Genomic DNA, 14289 nt, shown 5'->3' on the forward strand with positions numbered 1-14289 from the left:
CTACTTCCTGCTTTTCAGATCTCTACCTCTGAGTTAGTCAGTCAGTGACTTTAAGGGGGCCCACATGGGACATAACTGTTGTGTGTTTGCAATTGAGCCTTAGCATTCAGCTCAGATTCAAAAGCAACAGTTATGACCTATGTGGCCCCCCTCAAGTCACTGATTGGTTACTGCCTGGTAACCAGTGTAAACCAAGAGAGCTGCAAAGCAGGAAGTAGTGTTCTGGCTATTATGTTACACATCCAGTCCCTCCAGCCTTTATACATTACATTTTTGACAAACTAACTATATAAGAAACATCTTTTATTATGCACAGCCTATCTATTTACCCAGTTTTTATACTGAACAATTCCTTTAACAATGACACCTTTGTCTCAATCATGCAGGAAAATTTGTATTAAGAAGCAAACAAAAATACATGATAATTATGGTGGTTATACACTCTAGCGAGGACTGCATATGCTCCAACAGTCCAACAGGATTTTTAAACCTACTAGATTGAAATCTGTCTGATTTTTTGGCTAGATATCGGTTGGGTAGGCCCAGTCGAGAAAGCCCCACACACAAGCTGCTGATTTTGTCTATCGGCAGCTTTATCAGCACGTTTAAGGTCAACCTTTAGGCTACCGTATATACTCGAGTATAAGCCATCCCGAGTATAAGCCGAGGTACCTAATTTTACCTCCAAAAACTGGGAAAGCTCATTGACTTGAGTATAAGCCGAGGGTGAGAAATGCAGCAGCTTCTGGTAAGTTTCAATAAAAAAAATTGAAGGTTTCTGCTCCCATTGGAGGTGCCAGCGTCTCGTTTTTGGATGCCGGCAAATATTCTTAGGCCCCGGCGACCGTTTTTGCGCTTGGCCCGAGTATAAGCCGAGGTAGAGTTTTTCAGCATATTTTGGGGGCTGAAAAACTCGGCTTATACTCGAGTATATACGGTACTTGTATAATGAGCAGTGGAATCATTCAATAGGCAGGAGTACTCTTTATATTTGCACTTTAGCCTGCAGAAATATTGTGTTGCCCAAGCCCAGGGAGATTGACAGAACCAGCTCACCCTGCTCAGCCATGTCAGTGTGTCCGGGAACTGTTCGTAAACCTGATCTGGGGATGTCTTAGGGGCAGTTTTAAAAATGAAGAATAGCAGGACTCTTTATTTGTTGACATTTTCATATCAATTAGAGGGATGTATACAGTGAAACTTCAATTTTACATGCCCTTTGAAAGGACATGTTAACCCCCCACACAAAAAATTTAATCACTGAAGAGTGACTGCCACTATGGTTGTTCAAAGGTTATCAGTAAGGCTGCAGCATTCCGTTAATAACCTAGGATTCCTTCTACTCCTCTAACCCAATCTGCCCCCTCCATTGAGAATTTCCTTTGGCTGTTGGCTCATGAGCATGCTCAGTTCTTCTCAGCTCAGATTACCAAACACATCCTCCAGTCTAGCAGCCAATGAAGAGATGGCATTGCTGGTTCCCATAGAAACTCTGCTCTAGCTCTCTGCTCCGATTTTTAAATCTTAACCCTCTCCTGAGCTTGGCTTAACCATTACAGTGCTCAATAAAAGCAGGACTTATAATCATAGTAAATGATGCCTGTGTTAGCCTGCATTCTTCAATTGCATGCACTTTACATCACATATGTGCTGTTGGCAGATCTAAATGCACTGATGATGTTTTCCCTCATTCTACATTCTTCTTTTGTGGCCCCACCTATATATTATTCATTATACTTTGCCCTGATTTTACATTTTCCTGGATTTTACACCATTTTCTTCTGGTCCCCTAAAAACTTAAAATGGGGGTTTTACTGTATATAGTTACATAGTTAAATTGGGTTGAAAAAAGACAAAGTCCATCAAGTTCAACCCCTCCAAATGAAACCCAGCATCCATACACACACCCCTCCATACACTCATTATTAGATATAATTATTTTAAGTGTAATGTGCATGAAAATGGCTAAAATCCTGATAAACCTCTGAAAGGGTGAGAAATATGTAACCTAGATGATGCACACTGTCCCGTAAGAATGCTACCTATTCCATTTACTGCCAACATCACCCCCCTGTCTCTCTGCATCGGGGCTTCTAAACTCCATGGTGGGTTTGCCAACCTAGATTAAATGTACAAGCCAGTGAAACTTGACGGCTGCCCAAGCGAACGCAGCCAAGTCTGCAAGTGGTGCGGAATCATAAGGAATTCATAGTCAAAATACAGACCATGGAAAACCCACATGTATGTATGTATGTATGTATGTATGTATGTATGGCTCTGCATTAATCAAAAGGGAAACTTCCCAACTGTTTGGCATCAGATAAACTTATAGCAATACTGCAATGGCTTCATCAAAGCACTGATAGTAACAATGTTCAGTGTGCAGATCACATCAAATGCTCCATGTTTGATAGATGACTGCATTTCGAGACATGCACCGTACAGTGTTGTTTTTAACAAGTTAAACAAAGGATTAATGAACCATATGCTCCCGTGTCTATTCACACTGCACAGACACGACCCCCATGAGATATGGAGTTGAAGTCAAATCGATCAACTGATCAATATCCATGGTACCAATCAATATCTATATAAATACATGTTAATAATAATAATAATAATAATACCAGCGGTGTAGTTGCCCCCTGGTGCACCTGAAAGTATATCATGGAGACATTTTACAATCTCTGTATGTATGGTGATATTATTACAGTACAAGCCACATTTTATGTTTTTCAGGGGACCAGAAAAATAAAATGGTGTAAAATCCAAGAAAATATAATATCAGGGGAATGTATTATACATAATATATAGGTGGGACGACAAAACTACAAAATGTACATTGAGGGAAAACTTGAAATCAGGGGATGTAAAATGGAAGTTTCACTGTATAAAGTAAGTGGGCAGATAAAATGTTTCGTTTTGCACCAAAAAAGTGTGTGTGTGTGACACTGATAAGGTGTGTGTGTGTGTGTGTGTGTGTGTGTGTGACACTGACAGGCTGTGTGTGTGTGTGTGTGTGTGTGACACTGACAGGCTGTGTGTGTGTGTGTGTGTGTGTGTGTGTGTGTGTGTGTGTGACACTGACAGGCAAAGTGTGAGTGGGAGAGACTGACTGACTGACTGGGCAAGATCACAACTCACCAACTAAACTACAAACTCTCCCAGCATCCCCCGCGAGCCTAGGCTTGGAAGCAGTGTATCTCCGCCTCAGTTCCTCACATGCCTTACCTGACAAGCTCCGCTTCTTCGTCTCTACACGGCTCCCGTCACTCGGCTCGTAGAAGCCCAGGGTCTCCGCTGGTGTTGCCGCCGTTGTACGTTTGCCCCCATCCTCCTCTTTTTCCTCTCCGCTCATAGCCGCATCCGCCATCCCCACCCCCGGCGGCCACCCCAACTACTCCGAGCTCTTCTCACCACCTGACACCGCGCGTCATCAGCCGCGGCCTCGGATTATTTATTTTACCTGAGCAGAGAAGCAGCAGAGCGATGACAGCGCTTAGCACTGGGGCGGGTCGTTCTGTGCGCGGCGGCCATCTTGGATATGGGCAGTAGGCCCAAAACGTCACTAACAATTGTGTTGTTGTTGTTGTTCGGGCAAGTTATGTTTTGAGAGTATTTCAAGCGCGTATGGTTATATGATTTATACGGACGTTCTAAATGAAGTCACTTCAAATTAAACTTAATAATGTTTGTTGAGATCCTACAACGGGGCTTTAGTTTTCATCTCTGCGTTTTGTTCAAAAGCTCATTGATACACAACACACGTTTTATTCCACTGTACATAAGAAAAAAACGAACATTTTTGACACTCCTGCCAATAGTATTTATTTTACTACCATTAGGGAGGAGCAATGGGCGGGGCTCCAGCTGCAGGGCCGGCCCAAGCTCCACCTAGATCCCGCCCACACCACCGTTAAAAGTCCCCACAGACATCAGCACTAAAAAATGTAGGCCCCCCATAAAAGTTATTTTTAAAAAATTGGTGACCAGGGCCTCCTATAAGTTAAAAAAAAAAAAAAATTGGCACCAGGGCTCCCCTTACAAGATAAAAAAAAATTGGGGCCCCAGAGAATATTTTTAAAAAAAAAATCATTGTTGGCAGGTAGGGTTGCCACCTTTTTCAAAAAGAAAATACCGGCCTTCCTATATATTTATCTTTTTTCCCTATTAATAACATTGGGATCAACCGTCATTTTTACCGGCCAGGCCAGGAAAATACCGACCAGGTGGCGACCCTATTGGCAGGGGCCTAAAGAATATTAAAATAATACATTGGTGGCCAGGTGATTAAAAAATTAAAAAAAAACAAACATTGGTGTTCATTAGAATTGAAATCGTGGCTTTAGGACTTCAACTTCAGCACCATCTTGACTTCGGGTCTTTTCGCCGATTCTGGACTTCAATTTTGGCTGTTTCCATGACTTCTGGTCTGTTCACCACTTTAGGACTTCAACTTCACTGTTTTCATGACTTCGGGTCTTTTCGCTGCTTCAGTTCTTCAATTTCAGCTGTTTTCATGTCTTTGGGTCTTTTTGCTGCTCGAGTACTTCAACTTTGGCTGTTTTCGTGACTTCGGGTCTTTTCACGGCTTCGGGACTTCAGCTGTTCGTGACTTCAGGAAAGACAAGACGGCACGGCTTTGGCACTGTCAAACGGGGTCTGGCTATTCTGGGCTCTCTGCCAAAAGCCTATTACGTTTCAGAAACTTTGTATCTTTTTCTGGCTGTTCAGTGCAGGAGATCAAACATAAAGTCTGGACATTTTAGTAACAATCCAGGACTGCGGGTTGAGCTGTGAAAATCAGGACTGTCCCGCGAAAAACAGGACTTCTGTAAATGAAGCCGACCTGCAGACCAGTCTTTCTTATGAGCAATTGTACCCCAGAAATCTTTATATTAATGATATCTCTCTTCCAATCAATGGCCAGTTATACTACAATCTCTGTATGTATATTGCCACCTTAAAGGAGAACTAAAGCCTCTTGGCTTCCATCTTTTCATGCTCTTTGAAAGGGGTGGTTCACCTTTAAAGGACCAGTAACATCAAAAAATTTAATTGTTTTAAAGTAATGAAAATATAATGCAGTGTTGCCCTGCACTAGTAAAACTGTTTGTTTGCTCCAGAAACACTACTATTGTTTATATAAATAAGCTGCTGTGTAGCAATGGGGGCAGCCATTCAAAGGAGAATAGGCTCAGGTTACACAGCGGATAAGCTCTGTCGAACATAATGTTATCTGTTATCCATTATTTATCCTGTGCCATATAGCCGTTTTTCAATTTCCGCCAATGCTATTCATCAGCTTGTTTATATAAACTATAGTAGTGTTTCTGAAGCAAACACATCCGTTTTACCAGTGCAGGGCAACATTACATGATATTTTTATTACTTTAAAACACTTTCAGTGTTTGGTGTTACTGTTCCTTTAAGTTAACTTTTAGTATGTTATATAATGACCAGTTCTAAGCAACTTTTCAATTGGTCTTCATTATTTTTTTGTTATAGTTTATGTTTAACTATTTGCTTTTTTCTTGTGACTTTTTCCAGCTTTCAAATGGGGGGTCAATGACCCCATCTAAAAACAAATGCTACAACGTTGTAGTCATTGCTACTTCTTATTAGTCATCTTTCTATTCAGACATTCTCCTATTCATATTCCAGTCTCTTATTCAAATCAGTGCATGATTGCTAGGGTAATTTGGTCCTTAGCAACCAGACTGTTGAAATTGCAAACTGGAGAGCCGCTCATTGAAAAGCTAAATAACTTAAAAACCATAAATAATAAAAAATGGAAACCAGTTGCAAATAGTCTCAGAATATCACTCTCAATATCTTACTAAAAGTTAACTCAAGGGGAACAACCCCCCTGCCCTCTTCCGAACTTCACCATAACCACTCCCCTAGATGGACCTGCACTCCTATACTGGATCGTTACTTGTTTTCTGTGGGCCCCAACAAAACATGGCTCCTGATCATGCAAAGCTACAGTAGCTTTGTGTCAGTGCTTTTTACCACCAAAAGAAAGAGCTGGACTATTTCCATAAATTGTCCTCCACTCTCTGGGAGAATTAAGTGAAGCTAGTGTTTAGTAATGGGCGAATCTATTCGGCAGGTGCAAATTCACTGCTTATTTCTGAGTTTCGCCATCGGCAAATAAAAATACTAGTTTGCTGCGAAAATGCATGTCAATTGCAACCGGCGTTGATCGATGGCGTCAAAAGTCAAATTTTACGCCGGGACAAATTCGCCAATCACTAGTTCCGTTCATTCCTCCCCAGTGAAATGCTTATACAAGGTCATCCAGTATCTCCAGTCATTCCTACGGAGAATGCTGCTTCCCTCCAGTAGATGTAGCTAACAGCTCATGCAAGAATAGACGCTAACATTCTGCTATAAATGTCTTTCTGGTTTGTCCCTTTTCTTGTTTGTTTCTAATTAGTATCCGTTAGCAGTGTGCATGTACTGTAAAAGGAAGAAAATTGGTTAACTTATCTATGTTTTATGCATGTGTTGTATAATTTAATAAGACTTTCATCACACAAAAAGGGCAATAGGGGAAGCAGGATCTCACTTCACATAATTCCGTGTTGCTTATTATTTACATAGGGGCCACAACTATTAGCAGACCAACTTCCCCATAGATACAGTTAAAGTAAACAGCTTACTAAATAACATGCTTAGTACAGAACACTGTAACTGGCCCCTAGTGGATGCCGAATTCCCTGTGGGTAGTGAGGGTACATCTGGCCTTGATCCTTAGGAATATTGCACATTTATGTACAAGGGGAACATCATTGTGTTTCTGGGACATGGAAATCATTTGTAAAAATTTTGGTTATTTGATTATAATGGAGTCTATAGGAGACAGCCTTTCTGTAATTCGGATCTTTCCGGATAACCAATCGAATACCTGTACCTTAAGTTTTGGGCTTTTGTACCAGTCCAAGGCAACCACAGCTATTTAGCAGGGCCTCCTGATATCAGTTACTGAGCTTAGGGACTGACTCAAACTGTACTAAATATATATATATATATATATATATATATATATATATATATATATATATATATATATATATATATATATATATATTGTATATTATATATGTCACAATATAAGTAAATAATTCAGATTATTGGTACACGGCAGCTCAGAAACCAGCACAATTATAATAATTTAATAATCAGCCCTCTAGCATCAGGTTATATAACAGGCAAGCCTCATTTTCTGCTTAAGGTATGAAGATCCAAATTACAGAAAGATCCATTATGCAGGAAGCCCCATATCCCAAGTATTCTGGATAAAAGAGTCCCATACCTGTACTTTTATTCTTTAAACTCTGTACAATTATAATCTTCCATTTTCACTTTCTAAAAATAAGGCAAGTAAACATGTAAGTTCAGTATATAATGTAGGGATCTATACGGTTAAATTGCACCTATGGCATTTAATTCACTATCCTTCTTCCTTTTCCCTAGTTACTGGGCAAAAGCCCATGTATCTAGTTAAAGTATTTGCATATCCAGGTTATTGGCCAAAAGGGCTGGATAATCCTCTTTGGTTGCTGGTGTCCTGATCGACTGGTTATTCCCATTGAGCCTGGGTACAACAAGGCCCAGTAAAGCGTTAGCCCTAGAGGGACCTGGTCCTCTAGTGTCTGAGTCAGGGAGCAGGGAACACAGCGAATAGCTGTTAGTGTATAAACAGGGTTAGTTATGTCATAGACTCTGTAGGAGAGTAAGATAGAGAGGACCGATAGTAAGAGCAGCTTGGTGCTCTATCAAGGATTGTAGTAGGGAGTAGCTTCCCAAGGTTGTTGGATGCCTTTAATGAAGGGGCCACAGTGGATAGGGTGTCAGGTTTCGATTTCTTCTCTCTGACCATTCCACTGGGTGGGAGCCAGACCGCTTTGAGGTATATCTGCTGAAGGAATGGATGTACTACTTGACTACTCTGCTTGATGGGACTCACTTCTCTCAGCTGTGGCATATAACCTGTTTCAGCCTGCTAAAGCATTGTGTGTGTCTCTTGTACCTCTGTAAGTAAACCCTGGGCTCATTTGTCTTGTACAAATAAACTGTTATTCTTTTGGTTCATCACAAGAATCTCCTGGCTCCCATTATTTCTATTCGGTGTAGCGTAATAGTGTGAGAGTTGTAGTTATAAGACTATAATCTTCCGTGTAGCCAAGGCCCTAGCCTGAAGTGTTTTGAGTCACATGTAACCCGTGCTCTAATAACTAGCTGAACATTAACCCCTTTTTGTACTGCCTAGTCAGATTAGCGTTACAATAAATGACGACATTTCTGGCAATATTGATTCTAGGGAGAATTTAAGTTCTGCTTTAAGACAACATTACCTTGCAGAGCATTCTGCGATTTCAGGCGCAACTGTAGAAAGATCTCTTTAAAGGAGAACTAAACCCCCTTTCTAATAAAAAACCCTTACCCTCAATAGCCCCCCCTCCCTGCTCCCCCACACAGGCGTTACCACAAGTAAATACCCCTAAGCCAGTAATTACCCCTTGTTGCAGAGTCAGCGCAGCGGAGGGCGCCATCTTCAGCCGATTCGGTAATCTCAGTAAGGAAGTGCCGTTTTGGTGCATGCACAGTTGCATACTGTGTATCCTGTGCTTGAATGGCTGCCCCCATGGCTACACAGCAGCTTGTTTATATAAACTATAGTAGTACTTATCTGTTATCTACTGTGTATCCTGTGCTTGAATGGCTGCCCCCATGGCTACACAGCAGCTTGTTTATATAAACTATAGTAGTACTTATCTGTTATCTACTGTGTATCCTGTGCTTGAATGGCTGCCCCCATGGCTACACAGCAGCTTGTTTATATAAACTATAGTAGTACTTATCTGTTTTCTACTGTGTATCTTGTGCTTGAATGGCTGCCCCCATGGCTACACAGCAGCTTGTTTATATAAACTATAGTAGTACTTATCTGTTATCTACTGTGTATCTTGTGCTTGAATGGCTGCCCCCATGGCTACACAGCAGCTTGTTTATATTAGGGATGCACCGAATCCACTATTTAGGATTCGGCCGAACCCCCAAATCCTTCGCGAAAGATTCGGCCGAATACCGAACCGAATCCTAATTTGCATATGCAAATTAGGGATGGAAAGGGGAAAACATTTTGTTACTTCCTTGTTTTGTGAGAAAAAGTCACACGATTGCCCCCCCTAATTTGCATATGCAAATTAGGATTCGGTTCGGCCGGGCAGAAGGATTCGGCCGAATCCGAATCCTGCTGAAAAAGGCCGAATCCTGGATTCGGTGCATCCCTAGTTTATATAAACTATAGTAGTACTTATCTGTTATCTACTGTGTATCCTGTGCTTGAATGGCTGCCCCCATGGCTACACAGCAGCTTGTTTATATAAACTATTGTAGAGTTTTTGAAGCAAACACCCCAGTTTTACCAGTGCAGGGCAACAGTAAATGATATTGTCATTCCTTTAAAACATTTTCGTTTGTTGGTATTACTGTTCCTTTCATACAGAGTAGTTTGGTGTATGTGACAACAGCCTACACTTTCTTATAACCTGTGATGTAATGTGTTGGCAAATACTAAGCCTCCTAAGCAGCACAGATACTAATGAATAAACTTGAGAAGCAAACAGGGACATGTCACAATCTCCTTAGCACAATTTATTGGCACACGATTATTTGCAAAGCAACATGTAATACATTTTGCTCATAACACTTTGACATATTGTGTGCTCTGAATGGTTGTATGCAAATGAAAGAAATTGTAGACTTATAAATTCCACATAAATACACTGCAATAATAATAATTATAATAAAAAAATGCAATGGATAGATTTACAAAATATCTATACAAGAAATATACTGTGAAAGGGAGCAAAAAGCCAACTGAGATGCAATAAAAACCCCAAGGTCTCAGATTTAACCGCTCACAAAATCTCCGGATACATGGCTTAGTAATACCTGGATTTAAAAATGTTTTTTGTTTTTTTAAATAACTTGGTGATCAGAAAAAGCAACACTGTTGTTTCTTTGTTCTGAAATATGACTCATCTCTTCACATTATTAGTCGAGTAAAGTTACAGAAGAACTTTTTAGATGAACAGCACAAAAAAACTGAAAATACATTTATTTCAAGATGTGTAATTGTATAAAGGTAAAAATGAAGTTGAGGCCCCATTTGTTAAAGCACAAATGATATCAGTATTACAAAAAAAGCGTTCCACTTACAAACCATTGTAAGTTAATTTTGCTGTAAGGATTGATTGCGACCTATACCGAGAGGGAAAAAATACATTTTTACAAGATAAATTGAGAAAATGATTGTATTCTTTGCAGGTTGTGATACAGAATATTTATGCAGCGAAGAATTCTACCACCATTCGTAAGACTCTCTTTTAAAAAATGATCTTTCTACTGCAATTTTTTGTGAAATTGGTACCGTTGATATGAATGTTATTTCTACAACCATACTCTTAGGGGCAGATTTATCAAGGGTTGAATTGAAAATTCGAAGTAATAATATTCGAATTCAGAGCTATTTTTGTTTACTTCGACTAAGGAATAGTCCAAATTCAATTCGTATTTGAAAAAAATGCCAAAATTATAATATTGAAATTTATCATGTACTGAACTCAAAACTTTGGCTTCGACCAGTTGCCATCTAAAACCTGCCGAATTGCTTTTTTAGCTTATGAGGGACCTCCTAGAACCTATTTGGAGTCATTTGGTGGACTTTGAATTTTTTTGGGGCAAATCTTTTGATTCGAATTCAATCGAATGCGGTAAAACTTTGATTCAAACGATCAAATACAGCCTATTCACCCACAAAAAATAATTTCGTTTTTTTTAATACGTTTCTTTGAATTTCAACATTATTGGAAAAAAACTCCCATTACTTTGAAATTCGACCCTTGATAAATCTGCCCCAAAAACTCTAAAAATTTGTTTTTTTACTATAAAATCTGAATTTTTTAGCGAAAAAAAAACCCCTCAAATTTTTCGGAATTTATCAAACCCCAAGTGTGTTAAAAGTCAGAATAAAAAAGTACTCAAACTCAGACCTGCCGAGTTCCCGTAGAAGTCAATGGGAAAAGTCACAAAGATATTCTGATCTGCGCTAGGTTTCGTGCAATAATCCAAAGATTTAGTGGTTTCCAGTTTTCAGGCGGAAAATCCAAAAATACGTACGATTCAATTTTTTACATTTTTTTTCTGCACAGTAAATTTTCGGCAAAATGTATTGATAAATAAGGGGGAAAAAAACCCTGTGCGGATTTGGTCTGAGTAGTTTTCAGAGTAGTATTCAGATATTTTTGAATTTTGATAAATAACCCCCTTATTTTCACTGTTTTGTAGGAAGAATTATATGACCCACCATTATTTCATGGCATTTGTAAAGCATGAATTAGATGAAGGTTGTTTTTTTAATTCCAAGTCAGAAAATGGTGCAGAATGGTTGTTTTTTTGAAAATGTTTTCTCTATAAGACTCTCTTTTAAAAAATGATCATTCTACTTGAATTTTTTTGTGGAATTGGTACAGTTGATATGAATGTTATTTCGACAACCCTACACGTAGGGTGTTATTTATTAAAGTCTGAATGCCAAAAACTCGAATAATTCGGGTTTTTTTACTATAAAATCTAGATTTTAAGCAGGAAAAAAACTTGACTTTTTTGGAATTTATTAAACTCCAAAAGTCAGAATAAAAAAGTATACTCCAACTCAGACCTGCCGAGTTCATGTAGAAGTCAATGGGAGAAGTTCCAAAGATATCCTGATCTGTTTTAGGGATCTGTTTTTAGTTTTTTCCCCGCACAGGAAATTTTTGAGAAAGTGTATTGATAAATAAGGGTGAAAAACCCTGTGCGGATTTGGTCGGAGTAGTTTTCAGATATTTTTGGATTTTAATAAATACTTAAATAAATACTTATTTTCAATTTGTATTTTGTGGGGAAGGATTCTATGACCCACCATTATTTCATGGCGTTTCTAAAGCATGAATTAGATGAAGGTTGTTCTTTTAATTCCAAGTCAGAAAATGGTGCAAAATGGTTATTTTCTTAAAAAAAAATTCTGTATTCCCCCCCCCCTGTATTCTGTTAAGTGAAATAGAAAAATATTTTGGGAGTAAAAAATCTAGATTCATTTAATGCAATGTTTATAGTTTATTTTCAGTCTTATTTTAAAAATTGTATTATTCCCTTTTTTTGCAAAACAACGGAGGTCTAAAATCAGCGACACTATACTTATTCATATAAATTTATATCATGATTAATTTATATGAACATTGTCTATTTTTTTTAGCGAAAGAAAGACATCCCTCAAAAAAAAAAAACCCCCAAAAACCTACACAATAGGTCAGTCCACTACTACAAACCTGACTGCATAATATGCTTTCTTTTCTGGCCACCTTACATCAGTGAGACAGCCAATGAATACATATTGCATCATTTATGGTGTCTTCAATAATGTATCACAAGCAGCAAAGAAACGTAATGAAACCATTTAAGGAAATTCCAGTCATTTCACAACAATTAATTAAAAATACTTAACCGAAGTCTGGTAAGAAATATTCTGTAAAAAATTCTTCATTGCTATCACAATACTCTTCAATATAATCATAGCAATAAAAGGAAAGCATTCGATGCAATGAATTAAAATCGATATTCGGCGAAACCCTCGTTTCTTCACTTATTGGGAAGCTTGTTGGGTTGGGTTGTCAGATTTGGTCTCTGCATTTGGTGGAGGTTTGTTGTTCCAAGGGCTATTGTTTCCCAAAGCAGGTGAACTGTTGAAGTCTTCTTCATCATCCATACCATTAGCTGCATCATACTGTGTGTTTTCTAGTCTAGTGATAAGCCTTTCATCCTCGTCTCCAAATTCGCCTCCCATCAAAGTTGGTTCTCCTACCACCATCACATCCTGTGAACAGCACAGACCATTATTATGTGGGTACCTTGAGGAAAGACAAAAAAACTACTGATGACTCAATTTGGTTAGACTAATTTATACAGACACAAAGGGGCAGATTTATCAAGGGTCGTATTTAGAGTTCATGGGAGTTTATAAAAACTCATAAACTCCCATGAACTCCAAATTCGGGAAAAAAAAGACCAATTGAAATTTAGCAAAAAAATTCATATTTTTCAAACTCGGGTGAATGGGATCTACTTGCAAACTCGAATCGAATACGATTAGAGTTTTTTCTCCGAAAAAACCTCGATTTTCAATAAGGTTGCAAACAAATCCAAATTGATCCCAGGACGTCCCCCATAGGCTAAAACAGCAATTTGGCAGGTTTAAGGTGGCGAATAGTTGAATTTGAATTCTTAAAGGGCCAATATATAATACATTTCAAAATTAATTTGAATTTCTTTAAACTCAAATCTAATTTTAAATATTCCCTATTGAATTCCACTAAAAAAACCTCGAAAATTCGAATTTGAAATTTGAATTTGCACTTCGAACCTTGATAAATCTGCCCCAAAATGTATTTTCATTTTGCTAAATGATATGGTGAATAATGTAACCCCCTATTGTAGGATAAGTCATTGTCCTTGAGTTCTAATATCCTCATATTTTACAACAGGGGGAACATTATTTGTTATAATGCACAAGTTTCAGTGAGTCATGTGACAAAAATTACACCACTAAGCACCGATTATAAGATTATAAATGATGACATCAGTAAGCACCGTTTATAGGGATATCATTTACAAGATATTCATGGCATATATATATATATATATATATATATATATATATATATATATATATATATATATATATATATATGAGAAGAATTGAAATATATATATATATATATATATACTGTATAGTGAATAAAGTACCCCCTATTGTAAAATATAAGGATATTATAAGTAACCAAGGAGTTCCATGACCATATAAAAGCACAGGGTCGAAGGCCGAGTGTTTTTATACAGGTCAGACTTCTAGGGGCCGATTCATCAATAGTCGAATATCGAGGGTTAATTAACCCTCGATATTCGACTGGGAACTAAAATCGTTCAACTTCGAATATCGAAGTCAAACGATTTTGCGCAAATCCTGCGATCGATCGAACGATTCGAAGGATTTGAATCCAACGATCGAAGGAAAATCCTTCGATCAAAAAATCACAGGCAAGCCTATGGGGACCTTCCCCATAGGCTAACATTGACTTCGGTAGGTTTTATCTACCGAAGTAGGTGGTCGAAGTATTTTTTAAAGAGACAGTACTTCGATTATCGAATAGTCGAACGATTAGGGGGCAGAATTCTGCT

At 38.4% G+C, this 14289-nt stretch overlaps 2 protein-coding genes across 5 annotated transcripts in view; both read right to left on the reverse strand.

Annotated features, from left to right (window-relative positions):
• tapt1.S (transmembrane anterior posterior transformation 1 S homeolog) overlaps window positions 1–3418 on the reverse strand; it is a gene marked incomplete at its 5' end in the record, with an annotated part of 36287 nt that extends 32869 nt beyond the window's left edge. The window contains 1 exon segment of the mRNA NM_001095805.1: window positions 3232–3418. Coding sequence (NP_001089274.1) covers window positions 3232–3373 — 142 coding nt within the window.
• Window positions 3419–12077: 8659 nt separating this feature from the next.
• Window positions 12078–14289, reverse strand: part of LOC108706548 (LIM domain-binding protein 2-like) — a 145430-nt gene continuing 143218 nt past the window's right edge. For 2 of the 4 annotated variants that reach the window (XM_041579409.1, XM_018243063.2), the window contains one exon: window positions 12078–12928. In XM_041579409.1, coding sequence (XP_041435343.1) covers window positions 12698–12928 — 231 coding nt within the window. In that variant the 3' untranslated portion in view covers window positions 12078–12697. Of the gene's footprint in view, window positions 12963–14289 lie in introns of all 4 variants that reach the window. The other 2 variants (XM_041579411.1, XM_041579410.1) reach the window with 1 other exon arrangement.

This window comes from Xenopus laevis, chromosome 1S (assembly GCF_017654675.1).
Source record: "Xenopus laevis strain J_2021 chromosome 1S, Xenopus_laevis_v10.1, whole genome shotgun sequence".
NCBI lineage: Eukaryota > Metazoa > Chordata > Amphibia > Anura > Pipidae > Xenopus > Xenopus laevis.